The sequence below is a fragment of the Falco punctatus genome, assembly GCF_963210335.1.
Source record: "Falco punctatus genome assembly, chromosome: 1".
Lineage (NCBI taxonomy): Eukaryota > Metazoa > Chordata > Aves > Falconiformes > Falconidae > Falco > Falco punctatus.
In genome coordinates this window covers 86,182,320-86,202,665 of record NC_137580.1, presented here as the reverse complement: position 1 = coordinate 86,202,665, position 20,346 = coordinate 86,182,320, and the positions used below count along the sequence as shown (strand labels likewise).

Below are 20,346 nucleotides of genomic sequence, written 5' to 3'. Positions count from 1 at the left end.
ATTGGCTGTTGCACTGTTTATCTGACAATGTTTACTGGGGCATGTTCTGAGTTGTAGAACAGGATCCAGAACTCAGCCGCTGATATCAATGAGCTCCAGCTGGTGGTGCCAAGTCGGGAGAATGAAAACAACAACCACTCTGTCAGCCGGGAGCAGGCGGGTAAGCACGGGGCATCAGCAGGAGCACCATCGCAGCAGGTCAGGGCACCCCGTAGCCCCAGGCCAGTTAATCAGATCATTCCTTCCTTACAGTCCTCATCGCCATCTCACCCATGCACAGCTGGGGAGCCATTTCACAGCAGAGAGCCCTTGTTGTGTGAGCTATCCCTTGTGGCTCTCCCCCCTCGCTGGTAGGGTGATCCCCCTGGCAAGGAGTGGGCACAAGCACAGCTCCACGACACTGCCAACAAAAGCTGTCATAGCACATGGCATTGCAGCGACACTGGGTTAGCAGAGCAAATGTGTCAGGTTCAGGCTGCTACAAACAACTTACAAAGCTCCATCAATTGTGGAAGAGTTTTACCTCCCCTGTGCCTGACCTGGCCCAGAAAGGATGGGTTTTATAATGTTTTCATTGGCTTTGGTCAGCTTTGACTCCCAGAGCTAACTTTTTCTGAAGGGTTTTATGGATGGGACTGTTTTAGATGATGTTTACATCACAGTGTGTTTCCAGAACAAGGGAGCCCCAGCCAAGCTGCAGGTGATGTCCCTCACTGCAATTCTGAGTCACAACACGCAAGTCATATCAGTGTCCCTTTTGGCTGGTGGGGGCTAACAGGGAGCTGCTCCACACCATCAGTTTCCCACTAAACCATCAGCCATTACACACAGAGCTCTCACAAGGATCTCTTTGCAAAAGCTCATTCTGTTCTCCCAACCATGACAGTTTCCCATCTCCTCCTTTACAAAAATCATTGAGCAGGTTGTGGCCAGAGCTCTCCTAGCCTGGACCAGGTGTACAGGCCCTGGGGGGACACACAGGCACACACCCCAGTGGCAGTCCCAGAGCACAAGGCTGCCTGCAGGAGCAGCATCTCTAGGGCTCAAGCAAAAAGCACAGCTCCCAGTATTAATGGAGGTGATTAAATACAAATAAGGAAGCAGTTGAACAAATACGCAAATTTCTGATCTGAAGCACAACTGTGTGTGTTTAGTAGAAGGGATTTCAGTTTGGGTCTGTCTTTACTAGAAAGCAGACCCAAGGGTGTTCCTCCCCTTCGGTTTCTTTTCAGAAGCTTGCCATTGCAGGAGAGCAAGCTGTTGGCTTGCTTTGTGTTCTGGCTGGTGTGACAGGACAGCCAAAGCTTGCTCTGGTTTGCTTGGGGAGGGTTTTTCATGGAGGAGTTAGGAACAGATGTTTGGGACTCTTGCAAGCAGTCTTCATTGATTTTCCTTTTCCCCCCCTCAGTCACTTCCCACGGAGGCAGCACAGAACGGTCTCCTCAGGACACGGACCCAGATGTGCCCTCCTCCATATCCGCAGTGACCACCGAGACCGGGAGCGATGAGGTGTTCATTATTTCTGCTGGACCTGGGGCCAGTGGCCTGAGCTTTACCACCTATAGATTACAGGTAGGAATGCTCTTCAGCATCTCTAGCAGGCTATGGGACATCCTCTTTGGACAGCACTTGTCACATCTGTCCATTGACACTTACTGCCCCCTTCACCAGAAAGGTTAGTGACTGAGCCAGGTGGTTCTCCTAACACTTGAGCTGAGCTGCCATCGAATGATGTGGGCTGTGATCCCCCAGCTGGTATTTTCCCAGCTTTGGGAAGAGCAAGCACAGAAGCCCACCTTGGCTCTGCTAGCTGACAATGCAGAGCCTGCCAGCAGGCAGTAGGACTGGCCCTCAGAGACATGGTAACTGGCAAAGGTGACATTCCACTAAAACCACCATGTGTAGCAATGGGAGGACCTGGGGAACTGGACCTGCTCCTGCCCACTACCACCTGTGCTATAGGGAAGTTACTCAGCCTCTCAACTGGTCAGAAAGTTCATTAACTATTTAACTCACTAGGCTGCTATGAAAATTAACAGTGTATGCTGCAAAAAACCCAAGCACTTCAAGTGAAAGCACCGGTGTCCTTTCCAACACACACAGAAACTGCAGTCAGCTCTGTAAGTTCTCTCTTCAGTTCCATCCCCCCACACCCCCCGGGCAGCCAGTCATTTAGAAACAGGACAGCTGGGAGGGCTCAGGTCTGGCTGCCCCTCCCCCCCAGCCCGGTACCTGGCCAGGCACATCCATTACATGTTCATGCAAAGGCCTTTTCCAGGTCAGTACTGTCCTCACCAGTGCACGCTCTTTTTCCCCTACAAGAGTAGGAACACATAACCAGTGCAAGGAGCTCAGGTGCCCCAGGACAGGCCATGTAGCACTTCCGGTAACTGTTCCAAAACAACAGCATTCCATATCCCTGCACTCCACTAGGAAATCAGCCAGGAGGCCAGGCTACTCAGGATTTTTCCACACTAGGGTAAGACATACACTGAGCTTCTCCTCCAGCCAGCCACACGGATTCACAGACAGTTAAAGAAAGAAGGGAAAGCGGTTGTGGAGCCCTTGCCCAAAGGTGTTACCTCCTGCGGCATGGGGCACCCTGGAACACCTGCACTCCTTTTGTCCTTCTTTCCAGTGGAGAGAGCTTCACCTCGTGGCAGTCACATACAAATACAGCTTCTAGGCAGGAGGGAAACTCATTTTCCTTCCTCTTCCTCCAGCTCTAGTCAGAATAAACAAATACACTTAAAAGAAAAGACTTCTATTGTGCCACCCCTTATGCAAGCAACCTATCAGAGGAGACATCTGCATATACATAAATAAAACACCATGTTAAAACAGTTCTAAGTGAAGGCAATTCAAAGAATTAAAGTAATTTAGCATATTATTAACTCAGGAGGCATCTCCTTCTTGGTGATGGCCATACTGCACACACACAAGACAATACTCTCAACCCATCTTCCTAAAGAGCAGAACCCCTAGAAAGGGTGGCAGGGCCTCTTTAAAAGCACTGGGTCCTTCCCCACAGCTGAAGGCTCTTATCTCCAAGTGGGGTGGAAATTGAGCACAGCAGGCTAATTACAAACCTGCCCTCCAGCTGATCTCCTCAGGCCACTTGCTGCTCAGGGTGACTGGATGTTAGAAATAAACATGTTTACAGTTTAATTTCTAAATGTGTATTTTTAGGGTCTAAAATGCAGCTGGCCAGAAAGCTCCTGGCTTTAGCCTGAGCCCTGCAGAGGGCAGGGTGCGTAGCTCTTGTGGCCAGCACTAGGCCAGGGGATGAGTTGCCCACTGGAGCGTAGCCGCTCTCTTGGCAGGAGCTAATAAGTTATCCTCATGTGAAAAGATGTGTGAAATCCTGAGCCTTTATGGTACAGTAACGCCATCAGACTCACCTCGCCCAAAATGCTTGACTAGACAAAGCAAGCTATAAGGAGCTTTCATTAAAAAAATTATCTGCATTTTTTTGCTGAGAAATGGTGGCTGGTCACTTGGTCCTGTGCTCTTGGGGAGCATGAGCCTCAGCTCTGCTGGGCGGCAGCCAGTGATAAACTGGCTTTTGCTTTTTAGCTTCTAAAAGCCATTTGGAGAAACGGATCGCCCGGTCAGGAGCCAAGAGCCAGGACAGCAAACACACGTGTCTGTGTGTGGGCTAGCGTGAGGCAGTGGAGGGCAGGGTGGCTTCTGGAGTGTCCTCCAGGAGGGCCACAGGAGGGTCATGGCTTTCTAAGTCCTCTTTGGTTTAAGCCATCATTCAGCCTTTGCCTAACTTATGACTATGACCTCTGACCTCTATTCAGACATTACAAGTTTCAGACGCAAAGGTTTGAGTATTGTCATGGAGGTTTTAGAAACATTTTTTTACTAAAACATTTCCAAAAATCTAGAAAATATATTATTCACCTTCACGGTTACCCCCAGTATATCGATCTCAAAACCAGTGGCTATCTTTTGCACCAGTTTGGAGGTCCTCATAATACTACTAGAATAATAAACCCTAAGGCAGCCTGCAGAGGCTTTTGAGGAGAAGACAGCTGGCTTATAAATAAAGATCGTTACTTTAATCAAATCTGAGACTAAGAACTTAATATTGAAACAAATTTACGCAGAGCCTGAAGCTTCGCCTGGCTTCCTACTGAGATTTTTTTTCTGCTGTAGTAGCTAATTTCTTGCCTCTCTGCCCGTTTGTTTCCAATATGACATTTTAACTAAATAGTTTCTTTGATTTGCAGAAACTTGAGAGATTCAGTTTCTCAGAAATAACAAATGACAAGTTTCTGGTTTCTCAGGACTTTTAAATCCAGGACACTGGGATTTATTTCAGACTTTTAAGTCTTTAAGGACTATGGAAACTTTGGGAACGTGGATTTTGCATTCTTCTCGTGACAACCATATTGGCACAGCTGTAAATTAAAAATATACATGGAGTTGTGGAACAGGAGGCTTATATAAATAACAGGTGAAGTATTAGTAAGAATGAAAGGAGATTCATAGGACAGTCAGGGATCCCTTAACTTTGCAGGCTCTAAACCCACATCTATATTAAGGACAAAATTTGTGATTTTAAATGCAACATCAGAACATATAAAGTCAGTATGGAAGAGATCTCTAGAAGTCATCTATAGTTCATTCCCATGTTAGGTCAACACTGCTTGTACACAGGGCTGGTAACAATGGTTTAACATGGGCTTACCTTCCAACCATGCCAAGTTTACACCTGTCTGGATGTCTTGTTCTACTGCTAAAGCACATTTTCCACCTGAAAAGCACTATCTTATGTGAAATGAAAATCTTGGCTCCAATCTGGGTCTCATGCTTCTTGTTCTGTTCACCACAGACACCAAGAACAGATTATTCCCTTTGTTTTTAATTCTTTTGATTTCCTTAATTTTTCCCTAACATAGGATAAAGAGCACCACTTACTTCAGTCTTCCCTCCTGAATTGTGCATTTTTGAGACTTCGATTCTCTTGTTGCTTGCTTCTGGTTTGCTTTCAGCAAGTCCCATCCCCTTTGAAGTTTTGTTTCCCCAGACAGACACATCTGGACCCTTCCAAGAGCCAAGGGGAGTGGAGGAATTATGTTTCAGAGTGAGGTTTACTATGATCTGCCAGCTATCTCCAGTAAAACAAAGCTGTAGATATTTGACGTATTTTATTAGTGAGCATGGTGGGACTGTATTTCTTAAGTAACTGAAACTTCCCAGTTCAGCATTAAACCTGGAGCTAGGGAAGCCAGGTAAAGCTTTCATTCAGGGATGCCAGCAGACTTCAGGTAGCACGCTGGAGGAGCAGTGAGGAGCAGCTGCATTCCTGTGTCTTGTCCTGAGAAGACAACCACTGAAGAAATTGGTCTCTTGCACTAACAGTGTATTTTTAAAAGTGTTCTTAAAACCTTTCGACGAAAGATGCTGTAAACGTTCTCTACTCTTCTCAGGACAAAAACCTAAAAAGAAGTGTCACAAGCCCAGCCTCTGTGTCCGAGTGGCTGACCCCTGACTGCATGGCTGCAGGAGCAGACGCTGCTGAGAAGGGGAATGTCCAGCTGGAAAATCACTGTCCCAGACAACGCACGTGGAGTGCCCGCACTTTCCACGACTTCCTGGCTCCGATACCGCAGCTACAGAAAAAATGGTGCAGCTGGACCACCAACAGTCCCTTCACCAAGCTGGTTGACAACAGCGTAAGTCTTGCAAGGCGGGGGAGGACATGGTGGTTCAGGTCTGCACCCAGCACCCAGCTGCCCGCTGGCAGGACATGCTTCCCCCTCAGCCTGTTTCTTTGCCTCTCCAAGCCACAATGCGATACACGTGTCAGTCCAGCTCGCCTGGTGTGTGGGAAGCTCTTTTGCCTAAATACATTGTCATTTATTCAGGCTTTCCTGAAGTGCTAAGCAGTTGTATTTCCCAGCAGTTAGCACCTGGTTAAGAAATGATACCTTGTCCAGAAAAAACATTAAAAAGTGCCTTCAGACTAGATTATCTCATTGAATGTTCTGACAGGTACCTTCCCTTTTTTCCCCTGGTTATGCCTTAAAATTTATTTGAACTGACATATTACTATTGCATTGTGAGGAATCCGTAGGTGTGGGAGGGATACCTAGGTCTCACTGACTGTAATCATCAAACCAACGGCTTGTTACAAAGCTAATAGAAGACGTTTCTTCTTTTTCAAGGAAATAACATAGGTTTTTGCTAAAGAACGCATCTCACCTCTAACATCACCAGGCATTTTAACTTGTAATTCCCTTGGGATCAAAGTCTCTCAGCTGCTTTTCAGGGCACGTCTACTAATGCATTATTACTTTGTGCAGGGTTTTCCTGCAGCTGCAAGATCCCAAGGTGTCCCAACCAGAAAGGTAATCTCAGCCACTGAGATAGAGGGAGCATCAGAGACAGTTTATTCTGGTTCATCTGTCAGCAATGCCTCATACCCCCTCAGCTTGTCTGCACAAAGGCAGCGGAAGCTAAGCTCCTGCAATTTGAAGAAATCCAGGTTCGGGAATCCTTATTTTGGATTTTTAGCCAGTTCCCCTGACAGCAAACATGTGAGGTCCTTGGATCCTTCAAGACATCTAGGGGCAGCATCTCCAGTTAACAGCCAAAGCCCCAAAAACCTAGAGAGCTCCAACCCAATGAAAATCAACTTGGTCAACAGTTCAAGAACAAAGGAGCTTATGGTAGAAACAGATAAAAACAAACCGGTTTTTGTTATTTCTGAAGAAGGAGATGATCAGCAGCCTCTGGTCCTAGCAGAACATCTCAGTCAATGCGGAGATCATCTGTCGGAGCAAAATGCTGTGTATGCTCCAGCTGTGCCAGACAAACAGCTGGTGGCTTTGCCTGCCGAGGGGTGCAGTTCTGCCAGCTTCACCTCAAATCTTCCCCTTTGGGTGAAATCCCCTAGTTTATACAAAGCTCACATGAAGGCCCCTAGCTCTTCCAGGGACCAGCAGAGCTCATCAGCCATAAATGCTAATACTACTGAGACCTCACAGAACTGTGATACTCTAGCTGCTCCTATGCTGTGCCAAGCTTCAGTCCAGTGATGTCCTCAGAAAGACTGAAAGATCAGTTCACAAAAGCAGAGGCAACAAGGGTGTGACCAGAGCAGAAGCTGTGCCAAGTAGTTGAGTGTGGCAGTCACAGATGGATGCAACTTTCTTAGCAGTGGTCTTTACTTCCCACCCGTTGGGATTGAGATTACGAGGATACATAACACAGCAGAAATACTATCTTCCCTTATGCTCGCTAACCTCATTCTTTTGCATGAAATTCTGTTGTGATTTATACAAGAAAGCATCCTCTGAAATTGTACTTCAGCCTGCAGAAAACCTTTTCTGGCATGAGAAGTGAAATTCATCTGAGATGGTTACGTCACGGCTTATATCTGAAGTGTAAATCCTCTGTCACTGTGCTATTACTCGAGCCTTTCAGTTGGGAGATATGAGTTCAATTCTGTTTATAGCTATGCCTGTACAATCCAAGCCTTACCAAGCCAAGGGTAAGAATTCAATCATGCATGTTTGCATACAGCTTTTTGAACTTTATTTTAAGCATTTCATAACTTCTGCACTCTAGCACAAAGTTTACCGAGCATTAGCATCTCTAATATTAAAGACCATGATTATCTCTTATCCTAACTCTTTAGAGAAAGAAGTGTACAGACAAGCTAGGCAACCCAATACAGGATGCTAGTTCTGTAAAGGTCTAATGTAGCTTTGTCATTGCTAGATCTACATAGGCTTAACACACCCCAGTTCACTACATTTTTAAGTGACTCCTCATGGCAACAGGAGCATGTGTACAAAAACACTGAAATACTAGGAATAGTCTTCAGCACCCAACACTCGGATATTTGCAGCTGCTCTGATCCTCTATCCACCAGCTATTTATTGCTGGTAACGCACATTGACTATAGAACTATTTCCCTTCCTTTAGCAGGCAAGACTTTGAAGACAAAATTAACTGGGGCAAACTCTGAGTGCTCACTTTCTTTAGAAATGAACTACTAAGTGGCTGTGCCTCCCTGATTACAAATCCAGAGCATTCAATGGAACACTGAACCAAAGGGAAGCCTGCTAGTCCTATTGCCTTTAATAACCCCATTAGTATTTTAATTGCCTCCTGGCTATTTTCCTATCTTTGCAAGAGACTCCTGCATGTTCAGCCCACAACTTAGAATTGTTTTGCTTTCTTAAATGAAAAAAATTCTCTATGAAGCTGTATTTTGCAGATGACACAGCACAATGTTTTAAAGCAATAGTAGGTCACAAAACAGGTATCAGAAAGAAATCTTCTGTACAAGTCTTCCCCTGTATTAGCTACAGTGTTGCACTAAGTTATCTTAATCCTTCTATATGAATGCATTTAAGTCTGATTCCTGAAATATTTAACTGATTTTTTTATGATTTCACCTGCTATTACAGCTTCCATTTGCCACCTATTAATGTCTGATATGCAACACAAGATTGTAGGTTTTGCCTTCTATTTCGTGTGTGTTTACATGTCTACGTAGACATACAAGCCTTGCATCTGGCACCAGTGAAAGCAAAACCACATATGCCCTTTAGCAGTTGACTCAAACACGCACAGCAAACAAGTCTCTGCATTTGTTATTACCAGACCGTGTTGAGTAATTTTGAAGCACAAGAGTCTGGAGCCAAGTTTGTTGTTGGGTTTTTTGCTGTTGGTTTTTTTTTTTTAAATTAATGCTACATGATTCAAAGGGAAGAATTAATATATTTATAATTTAAGAAAATATTTGGAAGTCTTTAGTACTCTAATAATAACTTCCACTGCATTAAATTCAGATACTTTGTAATTCAGAGTCAATGTTCTGTTACTTACTACATTGCTGAAGATTTAAGTGCTAAAATCTACTTTCGAAAAGTACTTGTGTCCAATTATTGACAATAGCTACATTTGAAGGGCTGGAAAAAGTGGCTTTTTCAATAAAAGCATGTTTAACTATTCATTTCTACAATGTAATTACATTTGTTTTATTTATTTTGCTGAAAGACTAAGTTGTATGGGGATTGTCTCAGAGCCCTAGTACACGGTGTGGTACACACCAGTACAGCAACCTCCCTAGCAGTCGCTGTGATGGGAAGAGCACTAAAGCTGCTGCATCATTCAGTCAGCAAACCCCAAGGGTTAAATCCCGTTTGATTCCTCCTCAGTAACCCACTGAGATAATGAGGTGGTTGTTTACAGACTCCCTCTACCACCTAGCTGTGCAACCAAAGAACAGATTTTTTAAAACCTGTGAAGACTGCTGCCAGAGGCTGGTTTCCATGGGAATCTGCATTTCCTTTCATATATATACTGCTTATCCTAACACCATGCACCTCTTCCAGCATTGCCTGCTGTAGCAGTATATAACCAGTTATACATGCAACACTAAATCAGGTATCATATGTTCAGCATGGACTATATACATATATATGTTGAGAAAGGCCCGCCTCTTGAAGAATACATCCATCTTGAACAGTGCTGCTCCTTCCCAGCAGATGTGCCCGATGCACCAAACTCTTCCAAAGTGATGTGTTCTGCCACTAGAAGACCCTGAAGCCCAACGCCAGCCGGTGCGTGCTGCAGGTACACAAAGCGCTCGCTCAGCCCTGAAGAGCCGCGTGTATGACATACAGGAGACTTCAGTTCCTGACCTGTTTGGGGTTTTTTGTTTGTTTGTTTTGGGGGGGGTTTTGGTGGTGATTTTTTTTTTGGCAGATCACTGAAATTAACTGCTAAAGAGGTATTTGTGTTTTATTTTGTACCTTGAAAGAATTTATGAAGTATTTTCTTCCTCTCACAGCTGAAGGAGCAGTTTTGAAATTCTCCCCCCCACCTCCCCAGGAACAGAAACAGCTTCTATCCATACTCTTCAAATAACCCATAACACAAATTTCAGAAATTCTGAAAGCTCTGGGTGGAATGAAGTGCTCTAATACTCTCAGCTTTAAATATTGACTAGGATTACTTTTTAAGTCATATTACTTATGGCATTTATTTTGTTTCTAGCAGCTATATTACTTGTGAGAGTTATGCTACCACTTTTTAATGACAGAAAACCTCATAACTCATGCATGGGCTTGGGAGTTAGTATTACCTTTGCAGTAAGGCAGTCAGTTCACTGTGCTATTTTGCATACTGTAACTAAGCAGCAAATGGGATAAGCATGCTAAACACTTGCTGAAGAGGAGGAAAACACTTTCAATCACAATTGCATGGGAAAAAAAAAAAAAAGGTCCAAAAATCTTATGGAGCTAACAAACAGGAGTATTCTTTTCAGTAAATGTGAATTTGAATAACGTTCACTTTTTGAAAACTAATATTGTGGAATACACTAGGCAATCCTTCTAGCCAATGTGTTAGGTAGATTGAATAGGACAAAAATATGTGGGCATTCCCTATTTTGTCATCATTGAAACAGAGCTTTAAAATAATAGCTTGAAGCTATACAAGCTGAGAAGAACGCTGTGTGCTAGGTTTCTTACTGTCAGGTAGTTAAAATGTTTGAAAACGGAGGCTCAATGGAAAAACAATCCAAAAGATTTAACATGCAGCTAATGCATCCTCACTTTGAGGATTCAGAGTAACATTTAGCAGGAAAAATCCATTTATAACTTCTTAGCAGAAACATGAACTGAAATTTCCTTTCAGAAGTCTAACTTTTCTTTATGAGCAATTGCTACAAAGCATCCAGCTCACAATTGTTTGGTGGTTTTTTTTTCCCCCTCATGAGGAGGGCACATAAGCCATAACAAAACACATTTGACTCAAATAGTCCAGTCAGTTACTAGATTTTATTCTAAACAAGATTAATTTGGATTGGAAAGAAAAAAAAAGAACAAGTCCTAAGCCAACACTTACCTAACGAAAGCAAGCAACTGAAACTTGGCAGCACTGAAAAGAATACCCAACAGAGACCAAATAGGGCTTCAACATATATTCATGGTCTGTCTAGAAATGTCTTTGATGTTAAACCTCCTATGGCACACTTAGCATTTTTTATAATTCATTTCCTATGGAAACTAATGAGCTTAAGGGTGAAATTACCTCATTGAAAGTCAAAATGGTGAAGTGTGAAGAAAAGAAGGATGACCTGAAAAGCAGATTTAGAAGCAATCTTTGCATATTAAGCATTGCTGTGGGAAATAGTATAATTAGTTTTCTTCAGAAGTTATTCCTTGGAATTGTGTAAGTGGTATTTCAGCCTCCAAACATCATGCAGAAAGAATGTTAGATAAAATATGTGGAAAAAATGCAAAATCCCCACACATTCTTTTTAAAAATCAAGAGATCCTTTCCCTATTTCCAGTAACACAGGGCTGTGGGTTTATTTTTAGAGGGCAGACTGTAAAAAATAAGGCCCCCTTCCAGCAAAAATTTCTAAGAGGCCATAAGAAACCAGATTTTCAGAGCATAATTTAGAATTAAGCATTCTCTTCTCAAATACCTAACTCCTTTTACTTGAATCAACTTATTTCCCTAAGCTCTTGCTGTAGGCTAAGCCATCTGCACTACACAGTTGTACCGAAGACTAGAAATTGATACAAAATGGATGGGGTTGCTTTTGCAAAATGAATGAGCTCATGATTGATCTTTGAATATCAAATATCAAGATTTTTCTGTTAAATAAGGGAAAACAGTATCAGAGCTTAAACACAAATTATCCTGCACAGTTACGGATTCAAATACTGGAGATACACTGTGGGCTCTCAGATAAACACTTGACTGTTCAGGTTAGTATGCTGTCAGCTATACCAGCTGCAAAAGGCCATACATTGCACTCTTTCTCACAATCATGCTACCACCTTTCTTTATTCTTTACAGAGGAAGTGCTCAAAAGAGCTCATGCTGTGTCAGATCTTATCCCTTATCACATAAATCCAAAATCAGCAGCTTCCTAAAACTAAATTAGTTACAAGTCATTTATTGACATAATGGAGGATAAAACACTTAATTCCACCAACGTTAGGTGCAGGGCAAGCCAAAACCATTACAACTTTTGAGGTCTATCAGCTTTATGGCATACAGAAGAACACTGCATTTTCACTTATACATTACATAACTTGAGTCTGAATATCTTTTAAATGACAGCTGGTTTAAGAACAGCAATATAGATTAGCTACAACATTAAAGGATATCCAGCTTCAAGTATGGGAACAGCAGCAGTGCAAAAATCCTAGGATGCTAAACTGGAGTTTGAAGCTTAACAACTCTGCCATCACTGTACTCCACCTCAGATAGGAGGACTTGTCTGTGCCCCATCCTATTTACTCAGCAAGGGAAAAGTTCTATTCCAAATAAGTTCTATTAGTAGTAGCCATTTGAATACCTATCATTTACACAAACCAGATCACTGTCAAGATGAACACAATATGACAATCATTTTCTCTAGCCTGCTGTGCGTTTGTCACTTCAGTGTTTATAATACTGCAAGAAATTAAAATAGTATCTTCTTTTTAAAAATAGTAAACTTTTATTTACTAGCATCTCAAAGTCATCTTGTTGACAAAAATGAATTCTATTTGTTATAAATCCTGTAGAGATACTGATAATCCTATCATCTCACACTTCTAAGAAAGTTCAAGAGAATTTCTTGGAAAGATACAAAACCTCATGTCATTCTCAATTACTGCAAGTTCAGGGATGATACTTAGTTGTAAAATCTCAACATTCAAATAGCTAATAGTTTGACCAAGTATTAGCAAGTGTTGCATACAAGCATTTCTGTGGTATGAGAGCATGCCACAGAAGAAACAGAAACAGACAAGTTCAGTGAGGTTTGTTGTTTGTTTTTTGTTTTTTTTTTAATCAATAACTTCTTAGTTCAGGGAAAAAATAAGTCACAAAAGAGAACTGGAAGAACTACTCTCCACCTTCTTTATAAAAGAACTTTCTCAAAGAGAGACACTATAAACCTTGGTCACCACTATGTCAAACCCTATAATAATCACCTTGGTTTTTACAACATCTATTCTACCACATTTCATGCTCAGCTTCCAAACGTCTCTTATAAAGGAGGTGGGGGTGTGCTTTAGACAGGTTAAAAATATGCTGCACCTTTACAGTATTTAAACAATAACACCAAGCATAGTTCATACATTTATCACATTAACTATCACCTGGTAACCATACATTTAAAAAGGTCTAATGTATAGAGTATGTAATACCCATGACAGATACTCTTACTTACTTAAGAGCATATAAAGATCAGGATTTATTCACCCTCCCCATCTGCAAGTTAATTTCTCATCTCTTCCTGGTAACATAAATGACAAAAAAATCCCTTCATTCCATTGCACTACCGCAACCCTATATGCATAGAAAGGCAGATTAATTATCTGTAACAGGGAAAAGGAAGAGGAGTTTATAAAAGGAATTTGAAGGGTTTATAAAAGGAATTTGAAGAACTTCTACTGCACAGGTAGTTTAGATGTTAAATAGATGAGTTTTGTTGTTTGTTTTTTCCCCTGCCCCCTGTTCTTTTTTTCCTTAAAGTCACATAATACATCCCTATACAAACATAACTTGAGTAAGTGCAAGCGAGGTTGTACATAGTACTGTAGACATGTTATTCTTGACCAACAAAAAAAATTCAGCAGAAGAGGCTTGAACACTAGCACAGTGACAAGTTTATGGTGAAAGCCCATCTGGGGTGTGGGAAGTGGTGAATGAGAATGCAAAGCACATTTCTGCATATAATGTGCAAAGGCTTGATCTCCACAACTGCACTCAATTTGCTACATGCACAGCCAGAGATGAAAATGAGATCAAAAACAACTGGGAATGGTTGTCCTGAGAAGATACAATAACCATTAAAAAAAAAATGAATCAAAACATAAAATACAAATACAGAAGCAACAGAACATTGTTAATAATACTAAAAGACAGAAACATACTGTTGTTAAAAGAAGTTTCAAGTATTATTCCAGATCCAATTTCAATCCTACTCACAGGAGAAAATGCCCAGAGATTAAGAAGAGAAGTCCACACCAAAGTGTATTTTTAATAGCATACGGGCATGGTCAACAGACCCATCCTTGCGACAGCTATTTTAAAAAATAAAAATCTAAACAGAAATACATCATTCTAATTAGCATTCATATTAAGATGTGCATTACTGGAAATAGTTGTTTAATTCACTGACACCAGTAGACACGATGTGCTGCATCATTTGTACTCCATTATATCACAAGATATTGTGTGCACACTTTTTAACATCAAAGTATAAATCCTCCTCACAAAATAAGGCATACTTAAAAACATGGTATCTACAGAGGTAACTTGGTATGCTTTCTTCTCATTCTGTTTCGCTCTTCTAGCTATGATGAAAAAGAAAAATTGGTCCCAGTTGATGTTTGCCAACATTAGCTACCAGATTATGAAGAAACAGATCAGATCAATTTGTGTGAGTGGGTGGTCGTGTTGGGATTTTTTCTTTTTTGTAAATGATGCTTGGGGCATTTTCTGAAGGAGCTCTGCAGAAGGCATGAAAATAAAATCTACGTTTATGTCAGTGACACCAATGTTCCCCTTCATCATCCCTATTCCTACTCAGAAATGCCTCCATATTGCTACAATTTGTCCAAACTGAATTATTTTCTGTAAGATTGTTCCTTCCAGTAAAGCTGCTATATTCTGTTTTAAATTATAGCTTTTTCTACATTTTCACCAGTGTATGCATGCTAGAGAACAGCTGCATGGCAGAGGTACATATTTAGCATATGGTATCAAACCAAGAAAGAAATACAAAAAATGAACCAGTGTGTCCTACTGGCTGCTCTATCTCAAAAGCACTGTTTGGTCTCCTGATATAAAACACTACAGAAGTAATATTAGCAGAAGTCTCTTCTGCTTCAAGTACTACCCCAACTTTGAATTTGATTTTCAAATTTTTGTGCAATTATTTTTGTAATTTAATGTGAATGAAAACATCAACACAACTAAACTAAGAAAAGAAACTGTAACTACTTCCACTATAACACGGCACATATGGAAGAAACTTTAAGTTGAAACAGCTGTTTAATGGACGGATTATTTTTTTTTAAGTGAATATTAATGTGGTTTCTAGCCCAAATGCAATGGGTAGCGACAAAATATCAGACTACCGCAAAATGCAGTTACAAATATACACTGACAATTTCCTTCTTAAATATTAATGGCTCTTGAAATATCCATCAGATACTTTTACAAAACATTTCTATTTTAAGTCTAAGGATTTTTCTTAGTTTCTTCACAAGTAGTGCAAATACACTCCTTATTCTTAGGTCTTCCCAAGATATGGCTGGTTTTTGTGTGTGTGATTCCCGTTTGTGTTCTTCACTGAAGTGATACAGGGACACTGTAGTCATGAGAACGGAATGCAATGCTTGCTGGACTTTCTTTGAAAAAAAAGTAATAATCTACCTTATTCATGTACAGCTGTAAAATTCTACAAATTAAAAAGTTCACACCAGATTACCTGATGCAAAAGTTACTGACTCCCTGCTATGGGGAACAGAGAAGATCCCCTGAAACCTTAAACTGTACAAGCAGTGTAACGGGTTTTTGTCCCCTCTCTACAGACTACAAGTATTCAGTTCTTGAATCGTGTTTGTTCACAAATGTGATTGAATTTCCTGAAATAAAAAAACCAAAAAGTATTAAAATGTAACAAAGTTCCCAGAAGTCAGTCAACAACAAAACAAAAAAGTCAGCACCTTTCACAGAGTATTTTAAATATTAAACAGTCTAAAGCAGAGTATTAACACACCAGCATCTCTGTTTTTCAGAACCTGTTGAGATCATACTCTACTACCATGTTATCTGTAGCAGGATTTTCAACATCTCTCCTGCCTAACCCTTGTCAGTTTTATTATGCACACAGAAAACCTGTTATTAAAAGCAATTCTCTGTAATTCTGCATACTTGAAACCCAGAAGGCAATTAAAACAGGAATCAGTGAACTAATTTTGCCCTGTGAGACATTAGTAATTTTTAGAAGACAGCAGTACATGAGTCATCAGAAGTTAGAATTAACCAGGTTAATAATACATTTCAACATAAACATGTTCTTTTACTGGCTTAGAATCTTCTTCTGGAAAGAAAAAGAATTTTTCCTCATTCTGTATATTTAGGTTTTATGGGAAAGGCAAGCCTATCTTCATGAGTCAAACAGTCAACACAATTATGTAGGAGGCACCTCCTTCCAGTTCTCAGAAACATCTCATTATTAATTCTTTGTTTTTTCTCTTACTTGTGTTACGCATCCCTCAATACGTAACTGAAACAGGAGTTGGGGTATTGAGTGTGTACATACATATACATGTGGAAGAGATGATGTGAGACCATAAATTTTCTCCCTCTTGCTGAATTAGAACAAAGATTAGAAAGAAACCTTGCTTACATAACCAAACTACTTAGCAAAACAATTTAGCTCAATAATAAAAAAAGAAGTAATAAGACATTTTAGGAGTGGTATGACAGAATTGTTTGCTTTTATGAATTTTAGGAACTACACCAGCAGCCAGTAATGTTCTAGGAACAGCTATGCTTGAAAGAAAAAAAAGAGAAAAAAAAAGAAAAATGCAGACGACAAAAAGGACACCCACCCCACCCCATCCCCCCGAGTCATTTCTGCTCTAGATGGAATTATCCACCACAATATGAACAAAGACAACTGTTTGGTACTTTGATACTGAATTAACTCTTTAACATTGCAAAACAAAATCTCCCCTGGAAACATAGACAGTCCTGTAATGTGAAGTTACAGACAGCAGTGGTACTTTGACTTACATCTCCAACTTAAATCCCGAATTATTTTACAAATTTTACAAAACAACTTCCAAAAGACACTGAGCATGAATATTTTACAAGTCTTTTTTACAATCTGCCTGCCTGAGCTCTACAGACTGGTTATTTTCAACCCATAGTACCTGAAATATTAAAGGAATTTACGCTAAGTGTGTATGTTCATTGCAGCATTAGAAAGTTACTGCAGAACCTACTATTCATTAAAGCCATTTCTCAATAAGATGTAACAGCTCCTCCATCTTAAATTGCACTGAGAATTTAGAGAACTGCTCTTAAAGCAAGAAGCATTTTTATAAGCTCCCTGGAATCAGTTAGCTCTTAGGTAGATAATTTTTGTTTTGTTTTACAAGTCTTTAGTATTTGTCTTACAAGTCTTTAGTATTTGTCTTACAAGTCTTTAGTATTTGTCTTACAAGTCTTTAGTATTTGTCTTACCACACATGCATCTTTTCATAAGAATGAAATTGCATTGGGTATCAGTGGGGTGATTTTTTTTTTAAATCAAGGACCTTGATTTATTTTGGATGGACATTTCTCATGAATGACCAGATACCAGGAGTCCAAGTCCCATAGATGTATCAGAACACTTGTAAAGTAGAGGGTTAATCTCTTTTCAGACTCAGTATTTGATTTTCATCATACACCAGATTGCTTGGGTCAGAGGTATAAATAAGGCCTAGAAAATCCTCCAAAACATGAGGAACTGCTAAGCCACAGCAGGTTTCTAAGGTTACACGTTCCAAACTTCTCTTGCTTCTCTTGTTGCGAACTATTCCCACCAATTTATCCCTTTAAAGTATGTTGCACTTCACTAGAAAAGTCTGTTGCAGTTTCAAGTGGAAATCACACAGGGCTAATTATTGTATATACAGCGTTCAGCAGCACCCAGACACAAGCAAATGAGAAGCTGCTTCAGTGGGAGAAGAACAGGAATGAAGGGGGAGTTGGGGGTGGAAAATGAGACTCAAGAAGTGTCAGCAATGGGTTGCGTCAATTTGTAAGTGCTAGTGGTGCCCTTCTGATAAGCACAAAGGGCTCATTTCAAAGTTGCATTAAAACCAAAAATAACAAAAACACCCCAAAACTCACCCAATGTTGCTTATGCTGCAACAGTGTTACTCATGCAATTTCTGGCACTTTCAAAGGTTGGGCTTTTTTTGGTGGTTTTATCTTTGTTGGGTTTTGTTTGTTTTTTTAAAGAAACAAAACCAAAAACCACTTTCTAAATTGTTTAACTTACATGGCATGATGTGCTTTGACCTGAGTTCGACAGTTGCGCCCCCAGTAGCAATCAGGACGTGATGTGACAGTCACTAGAAAAAGAGGAAATTAAATACTATGTTTATTACAAAAGTCATTAAATAGGGTGGTGTAGATTAAGTCACTGCTAACGGCAGTTACTCATCAAAGCAGGCTTTGCAGAGCAACAAAACACGACTGGCAAGAAATGGCTGTAAAATATATTGGTTTACCTTTCTAGAAACAAAGCAAACAATGAAGGACAAAAAATTAATTCTGAATATCAGGCTAACATAAACTTATGATGAAAGGATTTGGTTCTCAGTGCTGTCAAGTGAAATTTTACCATTTAGTTTAATAAAGCTGGACTTTACAGTTTAAGACAGTGGGTATATGTCTAGATATGTTTCCATACGAAAGAAAAATGGATTAATTTGCATGGAGTTTGTTCGTTTCCCCCCACTTTATACATGCATTATAACTCAGCTGCCCAGCAGGCAACGTTACACTAAAATGAAAACCAATACTAAGGAGAAACAAGGTAGACGGATGGTCTCTCTTTATGCACAGCAGCAGCAGCATTCTCAACAGTTAAAGATAGGGAAGCTGTTGCTAACAACAGGAACTAGAGGGACAAAAGCCACATTTGAAAGTACACTGTTGGAAGAGCTTCTGTTCCCAACAGATTTAGGACTGAAGGAGGCACAGTTGCTTGCATGTTATTTTATATTAAACCTGTAAATGCAAACAGATTTACAATTTATTTATGAAAACATTCTTCTTTCTAGGTAAGAGCTGGTAAAAAGTGAAATTGTTCAGGAGGTGCATAATTTTATGTATTTAAATGGGAAAATAAATTAAATTACAGCAAGTTCCTGTTGACTTAACTCTGGATTTTACTGAATTCCTCTTTTCAAGAAGTAAAGCAATTGGCATATTATATCTTGTAAAGAGATTTGCACTGGGCTGCACGAAGGTGCTAAAAAATCAGGGATAAAACTGACTGTAACACTAAATATCTTTTCCCCTTTACTGGGCGAAGCAATTCCCACCTGGCAATTCAGCAACAGGAATATTCTGCCTGTACTGGTAGGCAAGTTCTCGAAAGCTGCGAAGGCCACAACAGTAGCAAAGCACTGTGTTCCCAGTAACTCTGTAATCTGGGGAGAAAACCAGTTTGTACATAATGTCAATATATAATAACATTATAGGGCTTGAGAAATCAGATTTAACAAAAATGTCATGATAGTACTGGTTATGTACACAAAACTTCAAACCTCTTGATAAAATTACTGAGTCATATATAAAGAGTTATACATGAACATACATATCACATACCTGACAACATAAAAACTCCTCTTTGAAGAGCTAAAAGACTTTCGTTTAACATATTTTTCCACGTCAAACCCCTGGATGCCAGGTAATCCTGAAAAGACAAATTTCAGAGTTTAATCTAGAAATACGTCCATCATTACAGAGTAACCAAGCCATTTACTCTCAAATATTTCCAAATTTAGATCTAACTAGGTTTTGAAAATGGGATGATGATGATTATAAAGTAAAAACTAAAATATATTTAACTTAATTAGCATGATACTTTCAGATCACCAATAAAACCTTCGACTCAGTATCTTTTTTTCAGAAGATCCCTGCTTTTGCCTAAAGAATGCAAATCGATTCTTTTCACACTCTCATTTACCTTAAATCAAGATTTCACCCAGTTTACCTAATATAGATAACCCAGTTATGGTATGGGGAAAAATATTCTCCATACAACTTAGCATGAAATTTAACTTGTCTAAGAACAAATATTTAACAAGCTGTGTTTTCCTAATATTTTTTTAGTGAATTATTTTTCTCTTAATTAATATTTTGAATGTTACACTTTAGATTGTAGAAACTGGCTTCCCTAACAAATACTTTATACTAGTATAATTCCTTTATGATTTAAGAACCAAACATATCTGAATTCTATAGTGTGTCTATCAGTTGTTTAAACTGAAATTCAGAAGTTATGTCTAGAATTTAGGCCTTCTTGGCACCTGTCAGACATACATGTTAAACGTTGGGATTGCATGAAAGTGGTTGTTGTTGTTGTTAACTTGGGTGGTATGGGAATAGCCAATACTAAATGGAATGCACCTCTAGAATATGATGCCCAGAGACTGAAAGAGTTAAATTACCCCCCCAAAATACTCCCAATCTAGACACAGTAACTGTAACTTTGGTCCAGCTGAACATCTGGGGCTCATTAAATTTGCCGTTTAGAATCAGGTGCTGCAAGTGACATAATGCTGCCAC

General features: G+C 40.0%; 2 protein-coding genes across 9 annotated transcripts in view; one reads left to right on the top strand and one right to left on the bottom strand.

Annotated features, from left to right (window-relative positions):
- LOC308058147 (uncharacterized protein) overlaps positions 1-13,864 on the top strand; it is a 40,079-nt gene extending 26,215 nt beyond the window's left edge. For all 6 annotated transcript variants that reach the window (XM_080373522.1, XM_080373525.1, XM_080373527.1 and 3 more), the window contains exons 4-7: positions 58-160; positions 1,409-1,572; positions 5,442-5,687; positions 6,318-13,864. In XM_080373522.1, the coding sequence (XP_080229648.1) occupies positions 58-160; positions 1,409-1,572; positions 5,442-5,687; positions 6,318-7,052 (1,248 nt within the window). In that variant the 3' untranslated portion in view covers positions 7,053-13,864. The remainder of the gene's footprint in view (positions 1-57; positions 161-1,408; positions 1,573-5,441; positions 5,688-6,317) is intronic.
- Positions 12,796-20,346, bottom strand: part of CHFR (checkpoint with forkhead and ring finger domains) — a 25,845-nt gene continuing 18,294 nt past the window's right edge. For all 3 annotated transcript variants that reach the window (XM_080373528.1, XM_080373529.1, XM_080373530.1), the window contains 4 exons: positions 19,384-19,471; positions 19,098-19,205; positions 18,047-18,119; positions 12,796-15,632 (listed from right to left, as the gene is read on the bottom strand). In XM_080373528.1, coding sequence (XP_080229654.1) covers positions 15,590-15,632; positions 18,047-18,119; positions 19,098-19,205; positions 19,384-19,471 — 312 coding nt within the window. In that variant the 3' untranslated portion in view covers positions 12,796-15,589. The remainder of the gene's footprint in view (positions 15,633-18,046; positions 18,120-19,097; positions 19,206-19,383; positions 19,472-20,346) is intronic.